We start from the raw sequence: 25,909 nt of genomic DNA, 5'->3' as shown, positions 1-25,909 counted from the left end.
GTAATGCATTTTGGAAGATCTAATACAGATAGGAAATATACAGTAAATGGCAGAACCCTTAAGAGTATTGATAGGCAAAGGGATCTGGGTGTACAGGTACACAGGTCACTGAAAGTGGCAATGCAGGTGGAGAAGGTAGCCAAGAAGGCATACGGCATGCTTGCCTTCATTGGCCGGGGCATTGAGTTTAAAAATTGGCAAATCATGTTGCAGCTTTATAGAACCCTAATTAGGCCGCACTTGGAATATAGTGTTCAATTCTGGTCACCACGCTACCAGAAGGATGTGGAGGCTTTGAAGAGGGTACAGAAAAGATTTACCAGGATGTTGCCTGGTATGGAGGGCATTAGCTATGAGGAGAGGTTGGAGAAACTTGGTTTGTTCTCACTGGAGCGATGGAGGTTGAGGGGCGACCTGATAGAAGTCTACAAGATTATGAGAGGCATGGACAGAGTGGATAGTCAGAAGCTTTTTCCCAGGATGGAAGAGTCAATTACTAGGGGGCATAGGTTTAAGGTGCGAGGGGCAAGATTTAAAGGAGATGTACGAGGCAGATTTTTTACGCAGAGGGTGGTGGGTGCCTGGAACTCGCTGCCGGGGGGGGTAGTGGAAGCAGATACGGTAGTGACTTTTAAGGGCCGTCTGGACAAATACATGAATAAGATGGGAATAGAGGGATATGGTCCCGGGAAGGGTAGGGGCTTTAGTTCAGTCGGGCAGCATGGTCGGTGCAGGCTTGGAGGACTGAACAGCCTGTTCCTGTGCTGTAATTTTCTTTGTTCTTTGTAATCCCTGCAGTGCAGAAAGAAATCCATCGCGTCTGCACCGACCCTGCGAAACAGCACCCTACCTAGGCCCAATCCACTGCCCTAACCCATTAATCCCACACATGGCCAATCCACCTAACCTGCACATCTTTGAAGTGTGGAAGGAAACCGGAGCACCCAGAGGAAACCCACGCAAACACGGGGAGAACGCGCAAACTCCACACAGTCATCGAAGACTAGAATTGAACCCAGGTCTCTGGCGCTGTGAGGTAGCAGTGCTAAGCATTGTGCCACTGTGGTGCCCATTTGTGCAATGAAGAACAAGATACACAGCTGATGATGATATTGGCGTGTCTTTGCTGCAGTTAATATTTTGTATACAGGATTGTGTTTTTTGTTTGTTTGTCTGCAGTCAGTGCCTCTGCATACATCTGAAATCCAACGTGGAGAAGTTTTACCTGCTCTGTTTGATGACCCGGAAGCTGTTTGCATTTGCCAAGGATGAATGTCAAGAAGAGAATCCAGATAGCTTGATAAATCATGAAGTGTTAACCCCGGGACAGCTCTACCTGATGTTTTTGAAGGTTGGTCTACTGCATGATAAGTAGAATGGGCTGGTATTGATATAACCAATGTAGATTATGTTTCTAAATGGCACCTAAACCCCCACACTGCTGTAACTAAAACCATTCTTCCTAATTTTATTTTTGCGACAATTGCAGAATGCAATTTTAATTAACTTGTTAGCATCTGGATGGGATAGCATGTGACACCTTTTCCATAGAATCCATACAGTACAGAAGGAGGCCATTCGGCCCATCGAGTCTGTGCCGACCACAGTACACCCAGGCCCTATTCCCATAACCCCTCATATTTACCCTGCTAATCCCCCTGACACTAGGGTCAATTTAGCACAGCCAATCAACCTAACCCACACATCTTTGGACTGTGGGAGGAAACTGGAGCACCCAGAGGAAACCCATGGAGAAAGTGCACACTCCGCACAGACAGTGACCCGAGACCGGTATTGAACCCGGGCCCCTGGAGCTATGAAGCAGCAGTGCTAATCACTCGTTTGTGTCTGAGAACAATCTTTTTACTAACTTGCAGTTATGGAGTAAAGCTACAGTTTTCTTTTCATTCATTCATGGGTATGGGCATTGCTGGCTATGCCAGCATTTATTTCCGAATTGTTATTGAGAAGGAGCGGGGAGCTGCCTTCTTGGAATGCTGCAGTCCATGTGTTGTAGGAATGTAGGCTGGCTCAGACGCAATGGGCCAAGTATGCTGCTCTATGTGCTTGTAAACTTCCTGTGATTCAGTGAACACCCTGTAGTGCTGTCGGGAGGGGGGGTTCCAGGATTTTTACCCAGCGAGTGAGGGAATGGCAATATAGGTCCAAGTCAGGCTGATGTGATACTTTGGAGGGGAACTTGGATATGGTAATATTTCCATGCACCTGCTGCCCTTGTCCTTTTAGGTGGTAGTGGCCGCAGGTTGGGAAGGGGCTGTCAAAGGAAAGTCTGCTGTCAGTCTCCCCAGAGCTGTAATAAGACATTTTGGAAATAACAAGTTTTTGCTACAACTTTGCTTTTTAAAAATTTGTTCTGAGGGTATGTCCACCACCACCATTTTGTTTAGCACCAGACAACCAAGTTCGGCGGGAATTTAGCAGAATCGCTGTTCATCATTTAATTGGTCACGGTATTAACGTTTCACAAGGCCACTTCAGTCAAATCCTAATGACAGCACTGTTTAATCGTTGTTCCCCCCAACCCCCACCCCTTTTCTTGTGACCCTACACTGCTGTCCTTGTCTGGCACATTTCTTCCTTCAGTTGGGAGGACCATAGATCTCACAATGTTTTTTTGATTTGATTTATTATTGTCACATGTATTGGGATATAGTGAAAGGTATTATTTCTTGCACGCTATACGGTTCATAGAGTACACAGGGGAGAAGGAAAGGAGAGTTTGCAGAATGTAGTGTTACAGTCACAGCTAGGGTGTAGAGAAGGATCAGCTTAATATAAGGTAGGTCCATTTAAAAGTCTGATGGCAGCAGGGAAGAAGCTGTTCTTGAGTCGGTTGGTATGTGACCTTAGACGTTTGTATCTTCTTCCCAACGGAAGAAGGTGGAAAAGAGAATGTCTGGGGTGTGTGGGATCTTTAATTATGCTGGCTGCTTTTCCGAGGCAGCGGGAAGTGTGAACAGAGTCAGTGGATGGGAGGCTGGCAATGTCCACTGCAAAATAGATTTTTAATGGCAAGCTTGGAGAAAATTTGAGCTGTGGGCTTGCTCAGAACTGGACTGAAGCAATTCTAAATTGAAAGAACCTAACGCCAATGGAGACTTTTACCTTTGGCCTATTTTTAAACTACATCCCATTGGCTGCCTTCTCAAGTTGATGTTGAAGATCTCATTGGGCAAGCAGAAGAGCAATAATTAACCATCATCATTGTAAATAAATAAATATATATATGTGTGTGTGTTATAGATATAGAATCCCTACAGTGCAGAAGGAGGCCATTTGGCCCATCAAGTCTGCACCGACTACAATCCCAGGTCCTATCCCTGTAACCCCACGAATTCACCCCTCGAATTCACCCCTCCAATATCCCGACACTAAGGGTCAAATTAGCATGGCCAATCCACCTAATCTGCACATCTTTGGATTGTGGGAGGAAACCGGAGCACCCGGAGGAAACCCATGCAGACGGGGCGAATGTGCAAACTCCACACAGACAGTAACCCGAGGCCGGAATTGAACCCGGGTCCCTGGTGCTGTGAAGCAGCAGTGCTAACCACTGTGCCGCCCCACAGATTATCTGGTCATTATCACAGTATATTTGTGGAAATTGCTCCGTGTAAACTGGCTGCTGTGTTTCCTTCATTTACAGTAAGAAGTCTCACGACACCAGGTTAAAGTCCAACAGGTCCAACAAACCTGTTGGACTTTAACCTGGTGTTGTGAGACTTCTTACTGTGTTTACCCCAGTCCAACGCCAGCATCTCCACATCATTTCCTTCATTTAAACAGGGGCTACACTTCAGACATTACAGTTCATGAACTTTTGGATGTTGAGAACTTGTGAATGGTGCTATATAAATAACAGTTGTTAAGAGGTAAAGCAAAAGTATCTAACCCACGGATTCACTGGATAATAGGCCCACTGGCAAGGCCAGCACTTACTGCTCAATCTTAATTATTCTTGAGGAGGTGGTGAGGAGCCATCTTCTTGAGCTGTTTTTTAACTCCTTTGCGAGGGTAGTTAAAGGAGTCACATAGAGCAGACAAGTAAGAACGGCTGATTTCTTCCCCTAAAGGAAATTAGCAAGCCAGGTGGGCTTTATGACAATCTTGTAGTATCATGGTCATCATTGCTGATACTTTTTATTCCAGAACTTACCTTTAGATTCCCCATCTACCATCATGTCTCTGGGTCATTAATCCAGGTCTCTGGATTGCTGGCCCAAGCAATATATATATATAAACTGCTGTGCCACTATACCTGGTTGAACTAGAGGTTATTTGTAATGGACTTCCTGTGGTGTAACTAATGAAAAGTCAGGACAAAATGTATTTCCTTTCAAATATTGCTGGCTGTGTTGGTGTGGCGATCTGCAGTTTCTGAAGCTTTGAAAGCTCCATCTAGTTGTCAGAATGTGTAGCTGCAGGTGTGGCTGTGTGACCGGTATGGAACACGCTATTCAGATACATAATACAGTGGAGCCCCGATTTAGCGCAAATTCACATATAACGCGATGGTGTCATTGGACCCTTTTTTCCGCTAATAATTGGCAAATTTAGCGCGACCCCGATTTAGCGCGACCCCACTTTTTTCACGACCCCGCTTTTATGGACCCCAACCATCGTGTTATAATGGGGCTCCACTGTATATATTAAATGTACACTTAATTACGATTTGTGTAAAAGTTATAGCTTAGGTTTTGTGTTTAGATAAATCAGTGTAGGCTTTTAGTAGAGATTAACGAGAGATACAGTAAAGGAGAATTACTGCAGTATTTAACCAGTTTCTGGCACTCTGAACTGATTAAATGCACATTTGGATGGAGTGCATTTCCCAGGCTTTACAAGTTAAATTTATTAGAAGTGAGCAGAATTAAGCTGTGATTTTGAATTGGGGGGAGTATATTTACAGTATCCGCAGAATTTTGCTTTTGGCTACAAGTGCAGTTGTGTAGGCTGCTCTAAGTTTGAAAGGGAATTATCAGCCCGAGCTCCCGATTCCTGATTGTCATCCAGCAACCTTGGGGGCGATTCTCCCCAAAAAATTCTCAGTGTTGAATTTGCGTGAAAACCGGAGTAAATCAAGCTGGTTTTTTCAGTGGCAGTTTAGAGAAGAATCTCCCAAACTCTGTGCACTGCAGAGTGCGCTAGCGTGAATCACACTTAAAATCAGTGGGTGGGGCCTGTTCCCGCCCAGGAGGCCAGCAGCACAGCGCTGAGCGGGCCACTGCGTGTGCAGTGATCTGTCAGCGTCGAGATCGGTGCATGCACAGTGGCCCCTGTCTGACGGCCTCCCGATCGCTGGCCAGCTACCCGATCCCCACATCGCAAACCCCCACCCCCCCGGACGGCCTGATCACTGGCCTGCCCAAGCATGCCCAGGCTCAGCCGTGACTTCCTACCCCTGTTCCCTCCCCCGCCCAGCGGGCTGCCCAACCCCCACCCCATTGGCCAGGCCCAATCGCTTGCCTTCCTCCCTCCCCTACCAATCGCGACTACAGATTGGCAGCGGGACCCCCCCCCTTCCCCATCAGGCGCCATCCCCTGGACGGGCAGTGTCAAGGTGCTCACTGGGCATTGGCACCTTGCCCCTGAGGGGCCCTGATTGCCCCCCCCTCCCCCCGCCCCCGCTCTCTTCAGCGGGGTCGGGCTGCTAGCTATAGTAATACCCAGATCAGCGCAGCGGGATGGGAGAATCGCTCCCCTTGTGTTTGTCAAACAGCTTGCTGACATTTGTAGTTTAGATTCATGCAGTCATAATGGCCAATTGGATCAGGTACCAGAGCATGATGGAAGCTGTAGCACTGCAATGCAGCAGAAAATCAAAGTCTTCAGGAGAAAATGTGGCGTGAAATTGGAGAAGAGGGAAATAATATATAAACCAGCACTGTGCCTTTGGGGCAAATAACTTTACTAAAACCTTTATAAGCATGTGGACAATTTCAAAGTTCTCTTTGTGTGTAAGAGAGAAGGAACTGCTTTTACTAGATTTCCAAGGTTTTTGAGATGTGTCAAAGTGATTAAAATACAAGATTAAAGCCCCATTACAGCCAATTCACACAATATTATCACAAACAGCTGATAAGATAAATGGCTAGTTAAACTGTTTTGTTACTATTAGCTGAGGGAAGAATTGTGGCCAGGACACCAGGAAATTTTCCTTGCTCGCCAGAAAAGTGCCATGGAGTGTGTCTGTCTGTACAGGCGCACGGGTCTGTTGACTGCCTGTTCCTCTGGTACAGCACGGTAGCGTTGGTCTATTTTAGTTACCCAAGTACTGGAATGGAATTTGAAGTATTAACATTCAGTGCCACCAATTGAACCAAACTTTCACTTTATATAATCGATGTGGGGAAATTTTAACTGATCACACTCAAGTTTATGTTAGTATGTACATTTTAGAAAAAAATAGTAAATTATTTTCCCTTGATTCTTGTTGACAGGAGAAAATGGAGTTTTGGTTACAGTCCATAAAATTAGCACTGGACAAGAAGAGCCAGAAAGGAACTATCCAGATTACTTCGGAAAATCTCATGAAAGTGTTTAATTTAGTGCCGGATTTATCACGACCATTTGAGTATCTTTTGGCCACAGGAAACCTGCGTTCAAAATCAGGTGAGCACCATGATTATAACAAGATATTATAAACCTGCTTAAAGCAGCTAGCAAATAGACAGTTACTGGAAAAATCTGATTTATGTTTTGTAGATGAACAAACTACACAAATATTCAACTTGCTGTGTATTTGCACGTTTGTGTTGCTGCACTTGAAGCAATACCAAAATCGTTACTTCCTACAGCTAGAGTGTAAACATTTCCAGCAGTGGTCAAAGGTGCTACCAATTATGTTAGCATGTTAAAAAGTAAAATTGGCTGAAAGATGCTTAAACCAAGAAGCAGTTGATCAATCATGTCCATGTACTGATGGACAGCATTTGTGGAATCCTTTGTATGGTTTGCTTTAGTTAAAAGACTTCATTTTAAGGTATTTCCACCTATGTAACTAATTATGCTAAGCTTTACAGCTAACTTGACCACATTTTAGACTCAGCAGGAATTCTGGGATTAGCTTAGAAGTTGGCTGCATTCTTTGAAAGTACAATGCAAGCAAAGTTTGGCATAAACAAGTTTTTCTCTCTCACTCTCTCATGTACTCTCACACACGTACTGACGTACTCACAACACACACTCCGTTTCTGTTATTAATCAATGAAAGAAGTTCTACTTCGGACCAGTTGTGCCTGCGTTTATTCTAAGAAGAGAACAGACCCTGCGGCGTATCACAGGTATTGTCCTCTTTAGGAGTTCAAAATTCAGAAAGTTGACCATACGGATTATCTTTGGTGATTATTATCATCCAGCAGACAGGTCTGTCAGCCAATTTCATCTGCATAATGCTGCCTGAATGGTAGGTCATCTTTTAGCCATGGATTTCATGAGATACGTGTAGAGCTAAGGGAAGGGGAAAAAGTACCTGAAAAGCAAACTTTTCCTTAATGTCAAAATAAATACATTTCAGAACCTGAGCTGCAAAACTATAAAAAAGATACTTGCTTAAAAACTAACGAAAACAAACTTGAGTATTCTTCATTGCATCTTCACAAAACTGAGGCACCTCTAACCATTATGTAAAATATACATGCAAAATACACCCGACTATATCTCTTATTGAAATGCAGACACAAATCTGAAAATACATACAGTATTTCTCGTGATGCTGCATAATGGTACATTTTAATTTCAAATTTATTTCTCTTCTCTTGTCCCAGGTCTGGGAATGCTGCAGGATTCGGGTTTGTGCATTGTGGCAGACAAGCTGAATTTTATCCGTTATCTCTCCCATTTCCGCTGCGTGCACAGAGGGGCTGCTTTTGCTAAGATGAGAACCACCTCTGTGCGCAAGTTACTGCCCGAATCCTGGGGCTACCTGTGCCCTGTGCACACACCGGATGGGGAGCCCTGTGGGCTAATGAATCACTTGACGGTCATTTGTGAGATTGTGACTCAAACGTCAAGTACAGTCTCACTGCCAGCCCTGCTCTGTGCACTGGGTAAGTGATGAGGGAATTGTATGAAATGATATGAATAGGTTATTGTTTATAACACAATGATTACAGAGTAAACTGCTTAAAACAAACTGGTTATTGCACGGGTGTTTGGTCCATCATATGCAACTGTTCAAAAGTTGAGAAAGATTTAAAGTTTTCTTGTCTAGTGTATAATTTCTTAACAAATACTGTATAAACTTCTTATTGCGGCCAGATTTATACATTGAAATGTAAGCAGAGTGCTGAATGTAAGTGTCTGACAACTCGTTGTTTGTGAGCATTACTGTGCTCACCGTAGGACTGCATGCAGTTCAGTGGCAGCTCATGGGATTAGGCAATTAGGCATTGGCAACATGTATATTTATATCATCTGATGAAGGAGCAGCGTCCAAAAGTTCGTGATTCGAAATAAACCTGTGAAATTTAACCTGGTGTTGTGACACTTCTTACTGTACCCACCCCAGTCCAACGCCGGCATCTCCACCTCGTGTATATAAAATTGGCCAAGGGACAGAAAGAGTAGTGCTTGTTTTTCAGACTGGAGGGAAATGTAGGCTGTAACCTCTGAGTTTTGGATGTTGTAATGGATGGAACTTGTGCCTAACTGTTGCACTAACCCCTGCCATCAGAGCCCCACTGACCTCCCAACACCCCGCCCCTCCCCCACTGACCAACTGATGTTCCCTGCTTCCCTGTGGATGAACAGAGGGATCTGGGTGTCCATGTGCATAGATCCCTGAAAGTTGGCACCCAGGTTGATAGGGTTGTTAAGAAGGCGTACGGTGTGTTAGCTTTTATTGGTAGAGGGATTGAGTTTCGGAGCCAGGAGGTCATGCTGCAACTGTACAAAACTCTGGTGCGGCCGCATTTGGAGTATTGTGTACAGTTCTGGTCGCCGTATTATAGGAAAGATGTGGAAGTGTTGGAAAGGGTGCAGAGGAGATTTACCAGGATGTTGCCTGGTATGGTGGGAAAATCGTATGAGGAAAGGCTGAGGGGCTTGAGGTTGTTTTCGTTAGAGAGAAGAAGGTTAAGAGGTGACTTAATAGAGGCATACAAGATGATCAGAGGATTAGATAGGGTGGATAGTGAGAGCCTTTTTCCTCGGATGGTGTTGGCTAGCACGAGGGGATTGAGGGGTGAGAGATATAGGACAGATGTTAGCGGTAGGTTCTTTACTCAGAGAGTAGTAAGGGCGTGGAATGCCCTGCCTGCAGCAGTGGTGGACTCGTCAACGTTGAGAGCGTTCAAATGGTTATTGGATAAACACATGGATGATATTGGAATAGTGTAGATTAGAGGGGCTTTAGATTGGTACCACTGGTCGGCGCAACATCGAGGGCCGAAGGGCCTGTACTGCGCTGTAATGTTCTATGTTCAACCTCCCAACCCTACCCACCTACCTTACAGACCAACCAACCTTCCTGACTTGAAGATGGCTGGATTTGTAAATTTAACTTCCTTTGGGGCAATCGGTGCTCTTAAAAAAAAGATGGGGCATGGCTTCCCTACCTTCGACTCTCTAGCCCTCGACTGAGGCCCTAGGAGCACACTGCGCAGTTCTCATCCAACCTGAACAGAAGGTTGGGTAAGAAATGAGTGGCTGAATTTCCAGGTAAGTAACTAGGAGTGGATGGCAATCTGACTTTGATTGTCATTCCGTGGAAGCACAGTGGTACTTGCTGAGGTCACAGTGGTACAGTGACTTGCTGAATTCCCGAAACTTAGAAAATTACCTTATTCTGGAGATTACCTCTGGACAGAGGGTCAACTTTGATCAGCAGGAAAGTTCAGTTTAAAAATAAGGATAAAGTTTTTATATGTATTGGATGGGTTTCTGTTCCTTGTCAGAGGGAGCTAACAATAGTCAAAGATATTGTTTTTTTCAGTAATGATGCTCTTTAATGTAAAGCTGCATGTTTTACTGCTTATTATCAGTGTAAGCCCAGCTGTGAGCTGTTTCTGATCTTCACGTTCTACAGGTGTTACACCAGTGGATGGCACACCCAGCAAGCCACATTCTGAATGCTACCCAGTTGTCCTGGATGGTGCTGTAGTTGGCTGGGTGGAAAAAGAAATGGGACCTAGTATTGCTGATACATTACGCAACTTTAAAGTACGTATCAATTTTACTCCGTTATTTTCTGTTTTTTTAATATTTATTTTTGGGGAGGCAGTGGCGCAATGGTGTTGTCGCTGGACTAGTAATCCAAAGACCTAGGGTGATGCTCCGGGGACCCAGGTTCAAATCCCACCTCAGCAGATGGCATAATTTGAATTCAATAAAAATCTGGAATTAAAAGTCTGACGACGTACATGAAACCATTGTCGATTGTCGTAAAAACCCATCTGGTTCACTAATGTCCTTTGGGGAAGGAAATCTGCCGTCCTTACCAGGTCGGGCCTACACATGACTCCAGACCTACAGCAATGTGGTTGACTCTTAAATGCCCTCAGGGATGGGCAATAAATGCTGGCCCAGCCAGCGATGCGCACATCACAAACAAATTTTTAAAAATTAAATTTTTACTGCCCCACACACCACCCTCAAGCCCATATCCTGGGATCTGCAGTTGTTTTCCTTTTCCCCACAGCTGCTGGACCCATTCTGAAGTTTTTCTCTAGATGTAATAGAGTCACTGGAGTTTAGGGGGTTTATGAGTGTCCCAGTGAGCTATACATCATGAGAGATGTCCTCCTGAGCTGGTACACTGTGTGCCGTTAGGATAATATCTCAAGAATTGTGCATTGTTCTGTTGCATTTTCTGCACATTATTCTTGTTGCTTTATACTGTAATAAAATATGTTCCTGGCAGTTACAGCACCCTTTTCCTTTGCATTAGCTGAGGTTGTATGTTGGAGGTTGGGTTTCCCTTGCGAGTGTTTTCAGGCTTTTGTTGATTGCAAGGCGCCAGAGAAGGCTGAATGTCATTGCTTTAGACAATGGGAAATGGGAGGATGAACCCCTCTTCATCTCCCTCTTTCTTCATCCTTATGGAGAACCACCTTCTGTGTGTAGACAAAGTAGGGCTCTGCATTACTCAGGGTTTCTCCATTTTCATTAAAAGTGAGATTGGATTGGAGTGGGAAACACAGGACTGCCTGTTGTCTTCGTTCATGATCATGAACAAGTACTGTCTTTGACTTCCCTCTCCCCTCTCAGATTACAGCGTTGACACTAATTGCAAAGCCCCTTACTTCTGCTGAGCTCAGCTAATTCAGCATAGACCTAGACCTTGTCTAATCTGTGCGGTTTTTGCTGCTCATAGGAAAAAATCATTGGCCAAGTTAGTAAATTTATAATTGACGCAGAGGATTAAAATGAATGGACGTTAAGGAGGAAATATTAATAGTGTTGCCTATGGTCTATTCTGTTCTTAGGTGCTCCAGCTGAAAAGGATCCCTCCGTGGACTGAAATTGTTCTTATACCGATGATGGATAAGCCTAGCATTTACCCAGGATTATACATCTTCACCACCATGAGTCGGATGGTGCGGCCTGTCAGAAACCTGGCCTTGGGAAAAGAAGAACTTATTGGGACACTAGAACAGGTAATAATCTCCCTGTACCGACACTTTTCAATGATGCATTTTGGAAATGTCTAACTCATTGCTCATTAGGTGATAAAATAAATTTGGATGCCATTGGCCTAATTAATCTTCATGCTGACCCTACGTTTTTCCATCCCAACATCTAACTGTTCCTTAAATATATTGTAATGCAAATGTCAGTAGAGATAGGCGAGGTGATGAATGAATACTTTTCTTCAGTGTTCACCAAGGAGAGGGGCCATGTTTTTGAGGAAGAGAAGGTGTTACAGGCTAATAGGCTGGAGGAAATAGATGTTCGGAGGGAGGATGTCCTGGCAGTTTTGAATAAACTGAAGGTCGATCAGTCCCCTGGGCCTGATGAAATATAGCCTAGGATTCTTTGGGAGGCAAGGGATGAGATTGCAGAGCCTTTGGCTTTGATCTTTGGGTCCTCACTGTCCACGGGGATGGTGCCAGAGGACTGGAGAGTGGCGAATGTTGTTCCTCTGTTTAAGAAAGGGAATAGAAATGACCCTGGTAATTATAGACCGGTTAGTCTTACTTCGGTGGTTGGTAAATTGATGGAAAAGGTCCTTAGGGATGGGATTTACGACCATTTAGAAAGATGCGGATTAATCCGGGATAGTCAGCATGGAATCGTGAAGGGCAAGTCGTGCCTCACAAATTTGATTGAATTTTTTGAGGAGGTAACTAAGTGTGTTGATGAAGGTAGGGCAGTTGATGTCATATACATGGATTTTAGTAAGGCGTTTGATAAGGTCCCCCATGGTCGGCTTATGATGAAAGTAAGGAGGTGTGGGATAGAGGGAAAGTTGGCCGATTGGATAGGTAACTGGCTATCTGATCGAAGACAGAGGGTGGTGGTGGATGGAAAATTTTCAGACTGGAGGCAGGTTGCTAGCGGAGTGCCACAGGGATCAGTGCTTGGTCCTCTGCTCTTTGTGATTTTTATCAATGACTTAGAGGAGGGGGTTGAAGGGTGGATCAGTAAATTTGCTGATGACACCAAGATTGGTGGAGTAGTGGATGAGGTGGAGGGCTGTTGTAGGCTGCAAAGAGACATAGATAGGATGCAAAGCTGGGCTGAAAAATGGCAAATGGAGTTTAACCCTGATGAATGTCAGGTGATTCATTTTGGTAGGACTAATTTAAATGTGGATTACAGGGTCAAAGATAGGGTTCTGAAGACTGTGGAGGAACAGAGAGATCTTGGGGTCCATATCCACAGATCTCTAAAGGTTGCCACTCAAGTGGATAGAGCTGTGAAGAAGGCCTATAGTGTATTAGCTTTTATTAACAGGGGGTTGGAGTTTAAGAGCCGTGGAGATATGCTGCAACTGTACAGGACCTTGGTGAGACCACATTTGGAATATTGTGTGCAGTTCTGGTCACCTCACTATAAGAAGGATGTGGAAGCGCTGGAAAGAGTGCAGAGGAGATTTACCAGGATACTGCCTGGTTTTGAGGGTAGGTCTTATGAGGAAAGGTTGAGGGAGCTAGGGCTGTTCTCTCTGGAGCGGAGGAGGCTGAGGGGAGACTTAATAGAGGTTTATAAAATGATGAAGGGGATAGATAGAGTGAACGTCCAAAGACTATTTCCTCGGGTGGATGGAGCTATTACAAGGGGGCATAACAATAGGGTTCATGGTGGGAGACATAGGAAGGATATCAGAGGTAGGTTCTTTACGCAGAGAGTGGTTGGGGTATGGAATGGACTGCCTGCAGTGATAGTGGAGTCAGACACTTTAGGAACATTTAAGCGGTTATTGGATAGGCACATGGAGCACACCAGGATGATAGGGAGTGGGATAGCTTGATCTTGGTTTCAGATAAAGCTCGGCACAACATCGTGGGGCCGAAGGGCCTGTTCTGTGCTGTACTGTTCTATGTTCTATAACATTTTTGATTGTGCTGAAATCATGTCAGTGGGGAAGAGTATTTTAAAATTTCCTCTTTCATGGGATATGGGTGTTGCTGGCAAGGTCATTGTGTGTCACCCATCCCTTGAACTGAGTTGCTTGCTGGGCCATTTCAGAGGGCAGTTAGGAGTCAAACCACATTGCTGTGGATCTGGACTCTCATGTAGGCCACACTAGATAAGGGTGGCAGATTTCCTTCCCTGGTGAACAGTAGTGAACCAGATGTTTACCACAATTGATAGTTGCACGGTCACCATTATGGAGCTTTCAATTCCAGATTTTATTAATTGAATTGAAATTCCACCAGCTCTCTTTACGTGAACATACTACCTCCCTCTGCAAAGGAGAGAAGTGGGTTAAAGAGAAACTATTTCTTCATCCACTTAAAAAAAAACTGAATGAAGTGCCTGAAAACCATTCTGAGGCAAATGGTTCAAAGCTACTCGGTGGCACAGTCATTAGCGCTGCTGCCTCACAGTGCCAGGGGCCCGGGTTCGATTCATGACTTGGATCACTGTCTGTGCGGAGTCTGCACGTTCTCCATGTGTCTGCGTGGGTTTCCTCCGGCTGCTCTGGTTTCCTCCCTCAGTCGGAAAGACATGCTGGTTAGGGTGCATTGGCCATGCTAAATTCTCCCTCAGTGTACCCAAACAGGCACTGGGGTGTGGCGACCCGGGGATTTTCACAGTAACTTAATTGCAATGTGAATGTAAGCCTACTTGTGACACTAATGAATAAAAAAAACTAATGTTTCCTTTCTTTTAATATTAATGAACACAACTTGACTATAATGCTAAAAACACACATGCTGTTTTTAATATATAAGTAAATTACTGCAGATGCTGCAATCTGAAGAAAAACAGAAAATGCTGGAAAATCTCAGCAGGCCTCTGACAGCATCTGTGGAGCGAGAACAGAGCTAACGTTTTGAATCTGGAACTGCAGTTGTTGATGCAGTTCTTAGTAATGTTTATAATACATTCTCTTGTCAATACAGCTGTACATGAATATTGCTATCACCGAGACGGATATCTTGCCTGGAGTAACCAGCCATCAGGAACTCTTTCCCCATAGCATGCTGAGTGTAGTGGCTAATTTCATTCCTTACTCTGATCATAATCAAAGTCCCAGGAACATGTACCAGTGTCAGATGGGTAAGTAAAACTGTAAGTTAACTGTGCCAGGAGTCATTGGTAGTTTAGAGATTGTAATTGCATGAACTGCTGCGTCTGTAAATAATTATTTGACTTCCACCATCCTACTTAAGTGAAGATGGTACAACCCTCTGCAAAAGAGACCAGTGGATTTGAAACAAATGGCTGTGGAAGAATTGGCTGGCTTATTGGACATGGCATCGGAGGAGTGAATATAGCTCTGGTGCCGTGTCCATGGGTAGAAGAGATGATGAGGATGAAAGGAAAATGGAATGATACTTTGGCTCAGAAGTTTTCTTTCATTTTAACTCTGGAGATTGTTACAGACTGAGTCAGTGCAATGGTGAAGTGTGCAATCTGCTCAAACAACTGTGTAGATAGCACATTGGGAGGACTGGTGGTGAGTTCCCTATCTTGGCTTTGCTGCTGGAAGGACAGTAGTAAAGAGGTGTCAGATGCCTCCATATTAGGACTGCTGTGTGTGTCCTCTTGCTTAGAGCTGGTTTCAGAATAGCATTAACTGAAGTACAAGTCAAAAACGTTTTTAAAATTAAGTTATTGCCGGTAATTGAAATGTAATCCAATCAACGCAATTAAAAAATTTTAAAGGCTAAAAACTTGTGCAACGTTGGTTTTCAACATAGAAGTTGAGCTGCATTACATAGGTGGCAAATCACATGGATCCCCCGTAAGGTTGTGGGTTTGAATATGGTCGGTGCTGAGATAGCAAGGATGGCAGTTAGGCGTGGTGCAGTTTGACTTGAAGTACCCAGGTTAAGGAGAGGTATTTGACCAGAATTCCCTTTCCTGATCACTATCCAGTGGTCTGTGCTGGAGTGAGCATGTGTGCGTTTTGAGTGATGGCAGGGTTGCTTCTAGCTTTAAAGTCCTTTTCTCGTAGTTGAATACGTTGCCAGCACTCTCTATATAAAGCTTGTATATCAAGAAAGACCCTTTAATAAGGAACTAAAAGGCAATTAATGTCTTTGGTACCATACACACTCTAGAAACCAAGGTCTTCAGGATATGAAGAGGGGGAGAAAATTGTCACAGTGATGAGATGGGGAAGGATATTAAATTAAAATTAATTATGGAACAAGATTTTTAAAATCATGTCTTTCGGTCCCTACTCGATACTGTAATGTAGTTATGAAAATATTTCAATTTTTGCCTTTAGTGATATTTTCTTGTTTGGTCATTCTTTTATGTCAGTTTATGGCAATATTTTTCATTATTGCTGGTTTATGTTCAGAAAATAAATAATGCAACTAAAAGACGTGTATAACAAATGCTTAGCATGTTCATTTTATGTACTGATGATATAATGATAGATTAATTTCCACTTCTCCATCCTTTTAGGTAAGCAAACAATGGGTTTTCCATTACACACTTACCCAGACAGATCTGATAATAAACTCTATCGCCTTCAAACTCCTCAGAGTCCTCTTGTGAGACCACACATGTATGACTACTTCAATATAGATAACTATCCCATAGGAACAAATGCTATTGTAGCTGTCATCTCATACACTGGATATGACATGGAAGATGCTATGGTATGTATTTGCTTCTTGAATTTGTCTTAATTCTGCTGAGTACAAATTCCTATGCTCATAACAAGTGGGGTGACCAATGTTTTTTTTAGTCATTCGTGGGACATGGGCGTCGCTGGCTGGCCAGTATTTATTGCCTAAATCTAGTTGCCCGGGGGCAGTTGAAAGTCAACCATGTTGCTGTGGCTCTGGAGTCACATGTAGGTCAGACCAGTTAAGGAGGGCAGATTTTCTCCCCTAAAGGACATTAGTGAGCAAGATGGATTTTTCTGACACATGACAATGATTTCATGGTCATCATTTTATTGAATTCAAATTTCACCTTCTGCAATGGCGGGATTTGAATCTGGATCCCCAGAGCATTAGCTGAGTTTCTGAAATAATAGTCTAGCGATAATACCACTAGGCCATCATCTCCCCAATAATGTTTGAAACAAGTGATGTTCTTTACCTGCCATTAAATGGCGGACATCTCTTATTTTCTTGTTGGTGATTGAAAGTCCCATCTGAGTTAATCACCTCTGCAATAATGGGGGAGAGTTGGCACTTGCTTATTGACTTTTGTCAATGCTAATCTATCCCAACTCCTTCTCGTTCTTGGTGCAGGAGATCTGTAAAATGCTGCAATCATAACTCAAACCAGGAACAGAGTGCATTGGGATCATATACATGTGTTGTGGGGAATAAGGAACATTAAGCCTGACATAGACCAGTTCCTGTGCCGTAAATACCATGCAACAAAGTCCTGTCATCTAACATGGAGAAACTTATTTTAATGTTTTAAATGTCAACTCTCACTGTTTTGGTACTGGAGGAAACTCCCAAGTTAATTAGGTCTTCCTCTGCATTTAGAAATCACCAAGGCAAAGCCTCTTGCTGTAATAACTGAGCTTTTGGAATAATTTGTACTTTATATGCAGTATATCCTGTCACTATTTCACCTGATTTATGGGGGAAGTAAAATTTCCCATTTCCCAGCTGTTCGACTGAGCAAGGCAGGAGTCCCTAAGTACCTCATTAAAATTGAACCACATGCAAGCTACTGGTACACATGCCTGTAAACACACAGACCCCACAAGTGTGAATTATAGAATAGAATCCTACAGTGCAAAAGGAGGCCATTCGGCCCATCGAGTCTGTACCGACCACAATCCCATCCAGGCCCTATTCCCATAACCATCATTAACCCTGCTAATCCCCCTGACAGGGTCAATTGAGCATGGCCAATCAACCTAACCCGCACATCTTTAGACTTTGGGAGGAAACCGGAACACCTGGAGGAAACCCACGCAGACACAGGAAGAACATGGAGACTCCACACAGACAGTGACCCGAAGCTGGAATTGAACCCGGGTCCCTGGCGCTGTGAGGCAGCGGTGCTAACCACTGTGCCACCGTGCCGGTTCAAGGTTCATCAGCTGTCTATAACTCACATTGTTCTTCTCTAATGAAGTATCAGCCAGTGAGTTAGAGTCAACTATGGAGCAGGGTTTGAATCTAGCTCAATCTGATGGGGTGAAAGCATCCTCCGCTGGCTGTAAGGATCCAACGCAAAAACTGGGATAAAACTAACAGCATGAGAGGATAGCCTCTGCAACAAATGAATGTTGATCCACTGGTTCAATTTGTGATATGCTCTGAAGTTTGTTTTGAAATACATCGATGAGGGCAATATTTGGGGAGTTTTAATCTGCACCTGAGTTGGTGAGCTTGGTACTGTAGCTAAATGCTTGAAATGGAATTGTTCCATCTAAACATTCTTTACCTCAATTTGCACATAATTTAAAAAAAAACTTGGTAAAATATCAACCCTATCATCATCACTGTTAAGAGGTATAGTTGGTTAAATTATGAACAGTTCTGGGATAAACATAGTTCCAATACACACGGCTCTAACCTCTGAGCTCTGGGGCAGTATAACTAGGGGAGATCCCAAAGATGCCCCGGGGAGCCCACCCAGTTTCCCCGGGAAGTTCCCAGGTAAGGATTGCACTACAATTGCCGAGGAAATGCAAACTTCCGGTGATCAATTAACCTGCACTAGGAACCATGTTTAAATCATAGACTTCAGATGGATCTGACTGTTACATCAATGGCTACCCAGAAAATGTTACAGTAAGAAGTCTCACAACACCAGGTTAAAGTCCAACAGGTTTATTTGGAATCATTAGATGAGAAAATGTTAAAACTAGAGCAAATCCCACCTTCTGGGCAAGTTGAAGTTTATTTATTAGTGTCACAAGTAGGCTTACATTCACGCTGCAATGAAGTTACAGTGAAAACCCTCTAGTCACCACACTCTGGCACCTGCTTGGTAACACTGAGGGCAAATTTAGCATGGCCAATGCACCTAACCAGCACGTCTTTCAGACTGAGGGAGGAAACCGGAGCACCCGGAAGAAACCCACGCAGACACAGGGAGAACATGCGGACTCCGCACAGACAGTGACCCAAGCTGGGAATTGAACCTGCGTCCCTGGCGCTGTGAGAGAGCAGTGCTAACCACTGTATGATCATGCTTATACAGACCCACACTGACCCCACCCCTCGACCCCATCCCAACCATGGGACTCATCCCATCCCCTGTCTAGCTCCATACCTCCAAAAGGATTCCCCCCCCCCCCCCCATCTTTCTCCCTGGCTTGCAAATGGCTGGACCTTTAAGTTTGCCTGATTTAGGCAGCTGGTGCTATGAGAAGAGGGGCCTCCTTCCATCTGATTCTGTAGCCCTCGACTGAAGGCCTGAAGAGCACGTGCTCTCCGTAGTCCTCATCCAGCCTGAGGCGGTAGGCTGGGCGAGAGAGGATCAAGATGTCCAGGTAAGAAAGTAGAAGTGGAGTGATCGCCACTCGCAGAAGTTCAGACCCAGCACTGTTTAGTTTTGGAAAATATTCTCGAGTTGAACTAGCTGTACGCAGTACCAACCCTAACTGTTTTTTTTCAAACATGTATGGAAAAGATTGTCAACAAGGCATCTTGGGAGCGAGGATTTGCTCATGGAAGTGTTTATAAGACTGAAATGATAGACCTTGACCAAAAGGTTAAACAAAATGATGGATTGTTTGTGTTTGGTGTCAAACCTGGTGATAAGCGAACGGCACAGAAACTTGACGATGATGGACTGCCGTTTATTGGGGCTGTACTGGAGTACGGTGATCCATTTTATAGTTACATGAATCTCAACACCGGGGATAGTTCTGTGATGTACTACAAGTAAGTAAAGATTTTGATGGTATGTGGTACTCATACATTGTTACAGTGTGGAAAATAGTCTTGATTTTCTTTGCATTGCTTTTTGTCAATAGGTCCAAGTGAAATCTGAACTTGAATTTGTATTCTGTAACATTTATATTGATGAGTGAAACGTTTTGTATTTTTGCCGTCTGTACACTTGCTGACAGAGATTGATATATATATTTTAAAAATATACACTAACGGGCAATTAATTCTGATGCCATTTGTGGAATATTATCTACTGTGTTGGCTACATAGTGACAGTAGCTGTGCTTCGAAAAATAATGTGGGATATGATTTTGGGATGTTTCAGTAACATCACAGGATTATTACGGTGCAGAAGGAGACCATTTGGCCCATCATGCCTGTACTGACTCTCCAAACAAAAATCATGACTGCCTTTTCCCCATACCCCTGCACGTTGTTCCTATTCAAATAATCATCTAACGCCCTCTTGAATGTCTCCACCGCACTGTCAGGCAATGCCCAGACTTGAATCAGTCGCTGTGAGAACAGTTTTTCCCACATCACACTTGCAGGATGAAGCAAAACTTTCCCTTTCTCATGGGCCCAGTGATGCAATCTTCCAAAAAAATGTTGCATGTTGATCTCTAGAAGTTTTGGCAGCGCGTGGCCACTTCTGACTTTGTTCATTTCCGGTTCGTAGATTAGTTTGCGGTCAAAGTTACTATTGTTGAAACTTATGGTAACGTTAAAAGCTTGTGGTTGGGTACTTTTTAACCAGATACTGAGCTTTAAAGATTGTGAATAGATTTAACTTTATAAAAAAAATGTTGCTTGTTTTTCTGCAGGAGCAAAGAAAGCTGTGTGGTGGATAACATCAAAGTCTGCAGTAATGATAATGGAACTGCACCATTTAAGCGTGTGTGCATCACTATGAGGGTCCCTCGTAACCCCACTATTGGAGATAAGTTTGCGAGCCGGCATGGACAAAAGGGCATCTTGAGTCGTTTGTGGCCAGCGGAAGACATGCCGTTCACAGAGAGTGGAATGATGCCAGACATTCTGTTCAATCCCCATGGATTCCCTTCCCGTATGACCATCGGGATGCTGATTGAAAGCATGGCGGGTAAATCTGCCGCCATGCACGGACTGTGCCATGACGCCACACCGTTCACCTTCTCTGAGGAAAACTCTGCCCTAGAATACTTCGGGAAGATGCTGCAGGCTGCTGGATACAACTACTATGGCACGGAAAAGCTCTACAGCGGCATCAGTGGGTTGGAGCTGGAGGCTGATATTTTCATTGGAGTGGTTTACTATCAGCGCCTGCGACACATGGTGTCCGACAAGTTCCAAGTTAGAACTACTGGGACGAGGGATAAGGTGACCAACCAGCCCCTGGGAGGGAGAAATGTCCAAGGCGGTATTCGATTTGGGGAGATGGAACGTGATGCCCTGCTGGCCCACGGAACATCCTTCTTGCTTCAAGACCGCCTCTTCAATTGTTCTGACAGATCTGTTGCTCATGTTTGCATCAAGTGCGGCAGCCTTCTGTCGCCAATACTGGAAAAGCCCCCACCATCATGGTCAGCCACGCGTCATAGGAAATATCAGTGTACTCTCTGTCACCAGTCAGACACCATTGAGATTGTCTCCGTGCCTTATGTTTTCCGATACTTTGTAGCTGAACTGGCAGCAATGAACATTAACATTCGACTGGACGTGAGATGATATGGCGGGCTCATTTCAGCGGGGTTTTCTTTTTAATAAATGTATTTCACTCAGTTTGTATATTTTGTACAGAGTGAGGAATGATAGCACATGGTAAAAGCTGTACCATGCTGAAAGAGCAGTAAAACTGTTTCCGGCCGATTTATATTCAGATCTTGCTGCAGACTCTTGGTGGCAGCACATGCATTGACATCTTGTGGGATTTATTTGAGAATTAAGTTGTTTTTGACTGGTTGCAGCTAATGTGTCGGAAGTTGCATTGCCAGCGAAGCTTTAGGGTGAATTGTATACCACAACAGCAATATTTACAAAATATTTTTTGTGCGTGAATCTGTAATTTTGTTACGTGTGCTAAAAGAAATTGCAGTCTCAATGCCCAATCTTGAGCGCTGCTGCTGTGGACACAGCACAACCAGTAAATAACATTTATTTTTCAAGAAAAGATGCTTTTTTAAAATTTCCTCCCTGCTAATAGGGTTCCTTATCATCCACTTGAGGTTTCCATAGAATCCCTACAGTCCAGAATGAGGCCATTTGGCCCATCGAGTCTGCATCGACCACGATACCACACACACTCTATCCCCATAATCCCATACATTTACCCTAGCTAGTCCCCCTGACAATAGGGTCAATTTAGCATGTCCAAACAACCTAACCCGCACATCTTTGCACTGTTCCTCCAGAGGAAACCCACACAGACACAGGGAGAATGTGCAAATTCCACACAGACAGTCATCCAAGCTGGGAATCGAACCTGGGTTCCTGGTGCTGAGAGGCAGCAGTGCTAACCACTGCCGCAGTCCACTCTCGAATCTCAGCTCTGCTACTTTGAAAGAGACTTTCAGGGTGCAATGCATCAGTTTATTGTTCTGATCTTCAGTGCCTCCCAATCTGGATTCTGTTTGCTTGATAACCTTATACTTGTTACAGAGAATGGGAAACTCGAGGGAGTTTGAAATGGTACTTTTTTTCACTGATGACAGAGTGCTGAGTGTTGCGGTGTTACACTGAATATTTTCAACCTGTCCTAATGGTTTGGGCAGGGATTTAGGATCCTAATTTACCAGGAGTTGTGGCATCTGTCTTTAACATTTCTCACTTAACCAACACTGGAAAAAATCAATTAATTGGTCATTCACCAATTCTGAAATTTACTAGATTTCTGGGCACAATAAAAATGACTGCATTTTGCCTGATGTGGAATGCGATTAGACATTTCAGGGATTTATGATAAGGTAATATACAATACAAGTCTTCAATTATTGCACAAGAAATTCCAGTGGGACTTATCTTGTTGTAACTTTGCACCTGGCTCTCAAATCTGGCTATGATTTGAAGAATCAAATGTTAGCACATATTATTAGTCTTTCACTATGCAAATATTTGAGCAGTTTCAAGGATCTGATATTAAAGAGCTATTCAGAAATTCTGTAAGAAATCTTTCAGCAGGCTGGGGTTGCTGCTTCTCCTAAATTTATAACATGCTTCCTGTGAGTGAAAATTCCTGATCAAAGTGATAACCATCATAATCCCACAAGGGAACTTAATCATTTTAAATTACACACTGTGGCACCCACAATCATTTCCATCTAGAAGGACAAGAGCAGCAGACACACCACCACCTGCAAGTTCCCCTCCAAGCCATTCACCATCCTGACTTGGAAATATATCGCCGTTTTGCTGGGTCAAAATCCTGGAATTCCCTCCGTAACGGCATTGTGGGCCACAGAGCATGGACTGCAGCGATTCAAGAAGGCGGCTCACCAACACTTTCTCAAGGGCAACTAGGGATGGGCAATAAATGCTGGCCAGCCAGCGACGCCCATGTCCCACGAATGAATTTATTAAAAAGAAGCATCTTGCATTTCAGTTCGGGTCACTATGGTACAAGGGAAACATTAGGGGCAGTGTAGAGAAGAACTACCAGGCATTAGGTATCTGGATCTTGAGGAAAGACTGCGGAAACATGGAAGTTTGAGCAAGTTCTGTCCACGGGCCTTCACATCCTGAACTCACTCAGGGTAGCAAGGTCCCTACCTGTCACCTTCCCTTCCAACTAAATGCCACCCCTCCACCAGGTTCACTTTTGGGGGAGGGCACAATATTCCACCCCTTGTCACCAACAGTCCGGTGGTACATCCATTTGCGTAAATCAGGTTCAAACAAGTGAAAGGCTATTTTAGAATTATTATCAGAACATTTTTCACATAATTATCAATATGTGGAATAGAATCCAAGCAGGAGTAAAGGTGAACCCCCTAGAAACATATTTTGTAAAAAAATAATTGTTTTGGTGGCACAGTGGTTAGCACTGCTGCTTCACCGTGCCAGAGACCCTGGTACAATTCTGGCCTCAGGTAACTATGTGAAATTGGCATATTCTCTTTGTGTCTGCGTGGGTTTCCTCTCTCAGTCCAAAGATGTGTGGGTTGGATTGATTGCCCTTAGTGTTAGGAGATTAGCAGGGTAAATACATGGGGTTACAGAGATAGGGCCTGGGTGGGATTGGTGTCGGCGCAGGCTCGTTGGGCCAAACGGTCTCTCCACTGTAGGGGTTGTATGATTTTATGAGTTGTATGCTATGGAATGGTTGACTTTGTATGGATATCGGAATCTCTGGGTGGATGAATTAAGATGGACCTTCCTCGTGCATAATTACTGAATTCAGATTGCAGAAATTACATTTTAAATGTGTTGAATTATGCTTCAGTCTCTCAGTTCAGACTGTAACTTAATTTAAAGCCATGATGTGGCGATGCCGGCGTTGGACTGGGGTAAGTACAGTAAGAAGTCTCACAACACCCAGGTTAAAGTCCAACAGGTTTGGACTGTTGGACTTTAACCTGGTGTTGTGAGATCTCTTACTGTACTTAATTTAAATGCAGTGCTTTTCAAAAAAAAACCTATACATTATGGCGTAGCTGCACCACCTGGTCCTGCAGATTTTTTCTATATTGTGTTTTTGAAAATAATTTGAAGGCGAGTTACTGAAATTTGTAGGTTGCCAAAAAAATGAAGCAGGCTGCAGTTCCTATAATATACAGGCACTATACTTGCGCAATTAATTGTGGATCAGAAACTGCAGCATAAGATTGTGCCAAAAATTGTGCAGTATCTGATTTTAATCAGTTTATATATAATGCAGACAGCTATTGGTGCCTTGCAGTTACCAAGCGTCATTTAAAAAAATTCTGCTCTGACAAAAAGCTTTGTGCCATCCATTTATCTTCATTATCTGATTCGTGCACTGATTTCATCAACAGCTACGTGCACTTCTGTTCCTAGGTACATTCTTACCTTTCAGTCAACCTGTGGTTATATGAGATGATAACTGCAGGACACCATAGAACCATAGAAACCCTACAGTGCAGAAGGAGGCCATTCGGCCCATCGAGTCTGCACCGACCACAATCCCAACCAGGCCATACCCCCACATATTTTACCCGCTAATCCCTCTAACCTACGCATCCTAGGACTCTTAAGGGGCAATTTTTTTAACCTGGCCAATCAACCTAACCCGCACATCTTTGGACTGTGGGAGGAAACCGGAGCACCCGGAGGAAACCCACACAGACACGAGGAGAATGTGCAAACTCCACACAGACAGTGACCCGAGCTGGGAATCGAACCCGGGACCCTGGAGCTGTGAAGCAGCAGTGCTAACCACTGTGCTACCGTGCCGCCCATTTTAATTTGTGAGTAAGCGATTTGAATGTGTATTCTTATGAACATGCCTCAAACCTTAAAGAAATGTGGGCATCGGGAAGTAACAAGGAGGGTTGATGTGGTCTACATGGATTTTGACAAGGTTCCTCGATGACATTCCAATTAAAAAAATAACAGCCATGGGATCCAGGGAAATGTCTCAAGTTGGATACAAAATTGGTCCAGCGACAGGAAACAAAAAAGGAATTGTATTTTTGTGACTGGAAGGCTGTTTCCAGTGGGGTTTCACAGCAGTCAGTACTGGGCCCACTGCTTTTCATGGCATAAATCATAGAATCCCAACAGTGCTGAAGGAGGCCATTCGGAGAATATGCCATTCGAATCAAGCCTGCACTGACAACAATCCCATCCAGGCCCTATCCCTGTAACCCCATGTATTGACCCTGCTAATCCCCCTGACACTAAGGGTCTATTTAGCATAGCCAATGCACCTAACCCACACATCTTTGGACTGTGGGAGGAAACCGAAGCACCCGGAAGAATGTAGACACGGGGAGAACATACAAACACCACACAGACAGTGACCCAAAGCTGGAATTGAACCTGGGTCTACCGGCGCTGTGAGGCAGCAGTGCTAACCACTGTGCCACTCACTTAAGTGTTGTAACCTTCAAGACTATAATCCAAATGCTGGAAAGTGGGATTAGGCTGGGTGACTCATTTCCCATCAGCACGGACACAATGGAGCAATGGTGGCAAATGATTTGGATGTAAATGTGGGGAGAGATGATCAAGAAGATTGCAGACACAACAATTAGACAATTGATCGCGAGGAAGATTGAAGGAAGATATCAATGGACTTGCCAGGTGGGCAGAAAAGTGGCAATTGGAATTCAACCCAGAGAAGTGTGAGGTGATGTGTTTGGGGAGGTCAAACCAGGCAAGGGAATAAACATTAAATGGGAGGATACTGAGAGGTGGAGAGGAAGTGAGAGACCTTGTACTCCGAACCCTGAAGATAGCAGGCGAGGATCATAAGGTGGTTAAGAAGGTATATGGAATCATTTTAT

The 25,909-nt window shown here is 44.0% G+C and overlaps 2 protein-coding genes across 2 annotated transcripts in view; one reads left to right on the top strand and one right to left on the bottom strand.

The window, feature by feature from the left end:
• Nucleotides 1-21,226, top strand: part of polr1b (RNA polymerase I subunit B) — a 33,001-nt gene extending 11,775 nt beyond the window's left edge. The window contains exons 7-15 of the mRNA XM_078212283.1: nucleotides 1,180-1,351; nucleotides 6,462-6,633; nucleotides 7,788-8,069; nucleotides 10,049-10,182; nucleotides 11,448-11,618; nucleotides 14,535-14,691; nucleotides 16,051-16,247; nucleotides 19,204-19,457; nucleotides 20,291-21,226. Coding sequence (XP_078068409.1) covers nucleotides 1,180-1,351; nucleotides 6,462-6,633; nucleotides 7,788-8,069; nucleotides 10,049-10,182; nucleotides 11,448-11,618; nucleotides 14,535-14,691; nucleotides 16,051-16,247; nucleotides 19,204-19,457; nucleotides 20,291-21,173 — 2,422 coding nt within the window. The 3' untranslated portion in view covers nucleotides 21,174-21,226. The remainder of the gene's footprint in view (nucleotides 1-1,179; nucleotides 1,352-6,461; nucleotides 6,634-7,787; nucleotides 8,070-10,048; nucleotides 10,183-11,447; nucleotides 11,619-14,534; nucleotides 14,692-16,050; nucleotides 16,248-19,203; nucleotides 19,458-20,290) is intronic.
• The window catches only part of nanp (N-acetylneuraminic acid phosphatase), a 50,493-nt gene that overhangs the window by 5,797 nt on the left and 18,787 nt on the right, over nucleotides 1-25,909 (bottom strand). The gene's annotated exons all lie outside the window — the stretch shown is intronic.

The sequence above is a fragment of the Mustelus asterias genome, chromosome 5 (genome assembly GCF_964213995.1).
Source record: "Mustelus asterias chromosome 5, sMusAst1.hap1.1, whole genome shotgun sequence".
Classification (NCBI taxonomy): Eukaryota; Metazoa; Chordata; class Chondrichthyes; order Carcharhiniformes; family Triakidae; genus Mustelus; species Mustelus asterias.
This window is presented reverse-complemented; position numbering and strand designations above follow the sequence as displayed.